The sequence below is a fragment of the Glycine max genome, chromosome 3, assembly GCF_000004515.6.
Source record: "Glycine max cultivar Williams 82 chromosome 3, Glycine_max_v4.0, whole genome shotgun sequence".
NCBI lineage: Eukaryota > Viridiplantae > Streptophyta > Magnoliopsida > Fabales > Fabaceae > Glycine > Glycine max.
This window is the reverse complement of record NC_016090.4, coordinates 41,049,366-41,056,609: the sequence shown is the minus strand read 5'-3', so window position 1 is coordinate 41,056,609 and position 7,244 is coordinate 41,049,366. Positions and strand designations below refer to the sequence as shown.

General features: G+C 36.0%; 1 protein-coding gene and 1 pseudogene across 1 annotated transcript; one reads left to right on the top strand and one right to left on the bottom strand.

Moving 5' to 3' along the window:
* The first annotated feature begins 269 nt into the window (after nt 1-269).
* On the top strand, nt 270-3,973 carry LOC106798266 (UDP-glycosyltransferase 73C1-like; annotated as a pseudogene).
* Nucleotides 3,974-4,935: 962 nt separating this feature from the next.
* Nucleotides 4,936-6,755, bottom strand: LOC112997714 (UDP-glycosyltransferase 73C6). The gene has a single exon (XM_026127899.2). It carries the CDS (start codon nt 6,626-6,628, stop codon nt 5,165-5,167), a length of 1,464 nt encoding a protein of 487 aa, XP_025983684.1. The 5' UTR covers nt 6,629-6,755; the 3' UTR covers nt 4,936-5,164.
* Between the last annotated feature and the right edge of the window lie 489 nt (nt 6,756-7,244).

Genomic DNA, 7,244 nt, shown 5'->3' with positions numbered 1-7,244 from the left:
GCGGTGGCTTCGGTGGTGGTGGTGGTGGATGTGGTGGCGTGTGTGGCGGCGGACATCATTGCCGATGATGGACAGAGCAAGAGGTTGAGGGTCGACGACGTGATCCACAGTGAGATCGGTAGATACAAGAAGGAGCCCGACAGGGACCGAGTGAGAGATCGTGACTGCGAATGTTCCTCTGGCCGTCACAGGAGCGAGAGGGAGAGAGATTAAGAGAGGAGAGACAGGGTTGTCGGCAATGGAGGGAGATGGAGTCGGCATGCTCAAGCATGCGTAACTGCATTGCGGGGCTGAGGTTGATGCGCTTCTTGGTGTCCACGGTGGTGATGAAAGCGGAGCGAAGACTCAGGAGGTCAATTTCTGTATTCTGTGGCTCTATTGTTAATGTCTCCATTGGTGGTGGTGTGTCTGTTGGGAATGAGTTGGGATGAAAGGGACTGGGTGTGAGAGCGGATAGCCAGTCAAGGATGACGTCAAGTTTGATGGTCATCTCTAGAGTCTTGGTGGTCATCTCCAAAGTTTGGGTGGTCATGGTGGATAGGGTCGGGGTGAGGTGGTATACAGCCTCTTCAAGACAGTCTAGGGTGGTCTGGTGGCTATAGTGAGTGGGTAGGGGTTCCGGCAAGTAGAGGCAGTCGTGGGAGGCAGGACGACAAGTCAGACCAAATTGTTGCGAATAGAAGACAAAGCTAGCTATGCTAAACTACATTAATGATTACCTTCTTAATTCTTTTTTTTATTTCATTGAAATGATGTATTTATAGTGATATACGCCGATGATCTGACCCTTAAGGCCATAACAGAAATGGGACAGCGATGACAGCGATAACAGAAAGGAATAACAGAATAACAACTAGTATAATGGCTAGTAACAAAATGGATAATGTTAGTCGATAAGGGTCTCTCCAAAAGGGTGCAATCAAATGTAATCGTGCAGGTATGTTGGTTTCTTGTGTGTTCCTGTCGGCCTGGTGTTATCTGGGCTGTTGTTGCTATCACATTAAGAAGGTTCATTCGTTTTCATATGCTCTGCGTGATGGAAGAAGATTACATTCTGGAAAAAATAAATATTAGAAGTTGCTTTTTTTTTCATAGTAAGACTGTATGTTAGTTATCAATTTTAGTGGGAAATATTAGAATGTATTTTAAATTGAAGGTAAACTTATTTTTTACTTAGTAGTAGACAAATTGTGCCACGTCACTAACATAGTGTGTAGCATGAATGTCAAATATCAGAAGCAATCAGAAACTTTACAACAATTCACACACATTATTGGACCAATTGAATCACACCACCTTAAGTCAAATTTCTGTATACCAAAGAAAATTTATTTTAAAAAATCAGCTCTATAAATGGATTTTCATACCTCCAGTCATTAGTGACTGATTCTAGGTCTGACAGAGTCGGGATATTCTCCACAACCAAAAAAGTTTGTATCACGTCTTATTTATTTAAAAAGAAGTAATTTGGGACTTATTGAGTGAATAGTTAGTTAATTAATTGAACCATTAGAACTTAGGAGAAGCGTTAAGATTCAATAACCTTTTCAAAGTGGGACACGGCTATTAGTATTATTATATCTAGCTCTTTGAGCATCTAAGAATTCGGACCTGTGAAATTATTTCATAATTATCGTTCTAGATGGTGCTCGGTGCTCTGTTTGAAAAAGGTTGCTTTAGTATTTTGTTTGCCCACATTGTTTAGATTTGATAGTTTGATATGTTGTGTGTTTATTGTCATTATTATAGGCTTCGGGATTACGAGGTGTGATTAGAGATGGGGAATATTGTGCTCGTGCCAGTCTATGCCATGGACGCAGGGTGACTTACGATTCTGTTTTTTCATATCAGCATCATGACTGGAAAAAATGAATTTTCAATCATTAACTAATGAAGTGTGTAATTAATTACAAAGTTTTCAGTAATCGATTAGCAGGAAAGTAATTCATTACTAGTGAAAGAATCTCAAAAAAACATCTTTTCAAATTATTTTTGAACAGCCACAAAAAGGTTTATATATATGTATGTCTTTTAATTCGAAGATATAAAGAATATCCTTAAAGAACTTAATTGTAAAAATTCTTTCAAAACAAATTGGTCAAACATTCTTAAATCTATTAAGAATTCTTTTAGGACCTTTAATTTGTATTATCTACTTTAAAGAGAGAAATTTTTCTGTACATTTCAAAAACTCAATTGTAATTAAGAGACTGTTCGTCTCTTAACTTGTAAGGGTTTTAAACACTAGGGTGATGAATCTAAAGCTTTGTTCAAAAGTTGTAAAGAATTTACAAATGTAATGTATAAATTAAGTTTGTAATTCTCTCTTCCTTTATCTCATTTATTTATTGCAATTGATTTTATCTTTCACGTTTAAAAATAATTGATTTTTAATTTAAGTACTGCTTCAATTCTGAGCCTATCATATATCATTTAAAAAGGAGTTTAAAATTTGTTAGTCGAACAATTTTAAAACTTAATTCAATTATGATTGAAATCATTTATCCAACACATTCATAATTTCAGGTGTTCTATTTTGATTTTGGTTTAATATACAAGTTCAGAAGTTCTTGATCTCGGACAAGTGCTTTGAAAAATAAAATATCTTTTTCCGGATATTAGTTCGTTGACTGCGTATGTAGGCTTTGCTTTACAATTTTTAATGCATTACAATATCGATGACTATACATTTAAATTGATTAATATACTGGATAATATATGTATGGATTTTTTCTAAAAGATTTTAAAAACTTAAAAAGTAATTTTAGTATTCGTTCATAAGTTAAAAAAAATATTGTTTACGCAGCTTAACAGTTAACAGTGTTTGATATTGGTAAAAGAGGAGAGAAAGAAACTGATAAGAGAATAAGGTTCTCTTGTTTGGTCCTGTTAAAAAAAAAATGAGTATATAGCCGACGAAAAAAAGGACTGTCAGTTTGCCTTGCAAAAAAAAAAAAAAAACTTAGGAGGAAAAGATATACAAAACTTTCTTCTTTTCTTTTTTAATTAAGGGTTTCATGGGGTATTTCTCATTTTCTCTAATTTTTTCTTTTATGTAGGTGTTTGAACATACGTCGTTTTCCTTTCTGCGAGAATTTTGAATAATCACATATGCCGTGTGTGATTCGTTTCATGAGATTGATAGCATACGAATATATTCATGATGCCAACATATGTCCTAAAATGTCACTTTGGCATAGCTCACTGCAGTACTCTTGATATACTAAAAAATATATCTGCTAAAACTATTTATGCTCTTAATTTATTTTAACCCAACTGAAGGCTAAAAGTTCTGAAGGATTGAATTCGTAGCTTCCATTATTGTTATTCGCAAGAAATATACAAGCTTAATGTACACTGTTATTGTTTGGTTTTGCAACACAAAACCCTGAATTTCTTTCAGCCAAGTATTAATTAACAAGTAATAGGCAAGACACCAGTCCAAGAGGGAAGGATTGAAGTGGATTAAGGAATATGGATTTGAGGAAAGGATCAAAGGAGTGGGTCTTTTGATTCGGGGTTGGGCTCCTCAGGTACTGATACTATCACACCCTGCAATTGGAGGGTTCTTAACACACTGCGGTTGGAACTCAACCTTAGAAGCAATATCCGCTTACGTGGCCGTTGTTTGGGGAGCAGTTCTTGAATGAGAGTTTTGTTGTGCAGATACTAAGAATTGGGGTGGAAAGCCAGGTACTCTGGGGCGATGAAGAGAAAACTGGGGTCTTGGTGAAGAAGGAAGATGTTGTGAGGGCTATAGAGAAGTTAATGGATGAGGGAAATGAAAGGGAAGAGAGGAGAAAAAGGGTTACAGAGCTTGCGGAGATGGCTAAGAAAGCTGTAGAAGGAGGATCTTCTCACTTCAATGTGACCCAGCTAATCCAGGATATCATGCAACAGTAAAAAAAAACAAAGACTAAGGATTATCTTCAGTTATCAAAAACATATATTTTATATATCTTATTTCATGAAAAGTTCCTTATTTGCTTATTAGCAAATCAGTAAGATATATATTGGTATCTTTTGTTATCTTGATTTGTGTGTGAGCGTGCCAAAGGATTCTTGCCCTATATTTTTGCTGATGATGTCCACTTATAACACATTTAATGAATCAACTAACATTAGTGATATTCTCTAAAGCCTCCTTTTGATAGAATGAGAGTGGAAAATGCATTACGATATAAAATTTTCATCATATTTGTTCTCATCATATTCGCCCAAGTGTTTAGAAACAAATAACTGAACTCTATTCGAAGACATGTCTTATGTGTTGTGATCAAATTTATGATATTGGATAAAGGGACAAAATTATATAAAGCATTGGTTAAAGAAAAACTTTAAATAAATATCAGTCTCATTATTTGGGTAATGCGTTGCTAAATATTACTCGATGTAATATAAAATACATTTTAATATTATAAGCACAAAGGGAAGATCTAATGTTAACTAACAGACAAGGTAGTCATGCAATCCCTACTCTTAATACTACTTCTAAATAAAAGTTTATCCACACGCTCTGGGAAACTGAGATTTTAAAATCATAGAAGATGAAGACGTATCAACTCAAAACAAGGAAGTGGTAGCGGTTGAAGCTTCTTTGGATAATGAACAAGATGCTAGATCAGATGCTCATATGGTTGTAGGAGTATTAGTTCAACTTGAGCCAATATATGTTGATTCTTTTGAGCATTAGCATAGGAAAGTCATATACCATGCTCCACCAGTATCAATTGTTGATCATTCTCCCATGATAGAGGATATGTATATTTCACAAGAAGCAACACCATTTTAGCAACAACCAATTGCTGATTCAGATGCCACATCTAACACAGAAAATATTAAATTTGTTTCTTGCCTCCCTAGTCCTTCAAGGTGGCCTTGCTTAAACTTGATATCAAACATATAAAATTAAAACTTCAATTAGCTCAAGGTATATTTCACCCTCAAATCCTTAGTCTATATGATTATATCCATTCTTTGTTTCCAGTAGGATTAATTTATTACAGTAATCACTCGAGTTTACACAGGATACTCTTCTTCCTCGAGCCTTCACAGGCTTGCCACACAGTATATGTTACAACCCTCTGCAAGCTAATTAGGAACTTCTTCTGAAATAGTGTATATATATTAATATGCCTTTGATAACCGAAGATGATCGTTAGTACTAGTCTTTGTTGGACTGTTGCATGATATCTTGTATTAGCTGGGTTACGTTGAAGTGAGAAGATCCTCCTTCTACAGCTTTCTTAGCCATCTCCGCAAGCTCTCTAGCCCTTTTTCTTCTCTCTTCCCTTTCATTTCCCTCATCCATTAAGACTTGTATAGCCTTCAAAACATGTTCTTTCTTCACCAAGACCCCACTTTTCTCTTCATTGCCCCAGTTCACAGGAGTTTCCACCCCAACTCTCACTCCAATTCTTAGTACCTGCACAATGAACTTCTCATTGAAGAATTGATCCCCAAACAACGGCCACGTAAGCATTGGCATTCCAGCACATATTGCTTCGATGGTAGAGTTCCAACCACAGTGTGTTAAGAACCCTCCAATTGCAGGGTGTGATAGTATTAGTACCTGAGGAGCCCAACCCCGAATCAAAAGACCCACTCCCTTTGTCCTCTCTTCAAACCCTGATTCGTTAATCCACTTGTTCAACTCTTCTGTTTGATTTCTCTCCCTGATAACCCAAATGAATGGTTTTTCAGATGCTTCTAAGGCCAAACCAAGCTCTATCAACTGCAACGGAATTAAATTGCATATACTTCCAAGGCACACGTAAACTACTGAATTTGGCTTTTGTAAATCAAGCCACTTCATGCAACTGTGCGCATCACTTGAGGCCTTGTTCCCTCTCTGAGCCTTGTCCAATTGATTCCTGTTTCTGAGTGAAACAGGGCCAACACACCACACTTTATCGTTTCTGATCTTCTTGAAATCCCCTGCATATGCTGGCTCCAACTCCTCAAAAGAATTCACGACCACGCCATAAGTAACCGCTTCCGCCGCCGCCATTTTGTCGACAAACTCGCTCCAGTTTTCATGCATTGGTCTTGACGTCTGTTCTTTGGTGATCTCAATTTTGTCAGGGATGTCAGGTATCAGAAAGTACTCTGAATCTGTTTCTATGCTCTCGAGAAGATTAGAAGTGACCAACTTTTGCTGCCACGAGAGACAGAAGCAGCTAACTCCGTAGAAAGAAATTCTGGGGATGTTGAATTTGGTGGCGATGTGGGCTGTGTATGCCAAACCCACATCAGAGATTATGCAGTTTGGTTTTGGTGTTAACTCTTCAAACACTTTCTCTGCTGGTTCATGTAGAAAGTTGTTTGCAGCAAGGAAGAAATTCAAACCCATACCCATTGAAGGAAGCATGTCAAAATTCTCACACCCTTCTGGAAATCCAGCATCTTGGGATGGAAATTGGAGTTGAACTAATCTGAGGTTAAGCCCTGAGTCTGAAGCACGACTAAAGGTTTCTGATAAACGAGAAGCGTTATGTGGGGTTGTGACTACGGTAACAATGATGTTATGCTGTGCTAATATTGTTGCAAGGTCTGTCATGGGGAGCAAGTGGCCTGGGGACATGAGAGGAAACAGAACAAAGTGAAGCTGAGGTTCTTGGGATGCCATTTGGATTTAGATTGGTCGAATAACAGACACTATTTTCAATTCTCAAATGCTCTTGTTTATTAAAATGCTATCATTTTGATAAAGTATTTCTGTGATGTAAGCGCCTACCTATGCAAAGTTATGAGTCAAGCCGGCATGGTTTGTTATTAGTGGAAGACTTTAAGTATTGTAAGTCAACACGTCTTCAAAATCTACCAATTAATATTATGTGGATGAAAAATGTTTGATGAAAAGTCCTTGACTTATCCATAAGAGATAAGAGATAATAATTAGAAAAAAAATATAAGTATAATAAAGTTTTGTTATGTAATATGAAGAGATAAAATAAAATAAAAATTATTAGTGAAGTGTTTAAAATAAACAAATATTTTTATATCATTACTCTATGTAAATTAGGATTGTGTGGCTTTCCGCCAAAATCGAAGGTTCCTTTGGTTTGAACATGATTAAAAAAAATTAGTTTCTTTGCCAATGTAAAAATTTAATGGTAGATTTTATTTTTTTATTATATTTTTTATGTTTAAAGTTATTACATTAGAATTAAGAAATATTTAATAAAACTAAAAATTTTTATACTTAAATTAAAATATCCTTATTTAATACTTTGATATTGGAT

Excerpts from the sequence above, each read along its gene's own strand:
- LOC112997714 (XM_026127899.2), bottom strand. The coding sequence starts at position 6,628 with ATGGCATCCCAAGAACCTCAGCTTCACTTTGTTCTGTTTCCTCTCATG.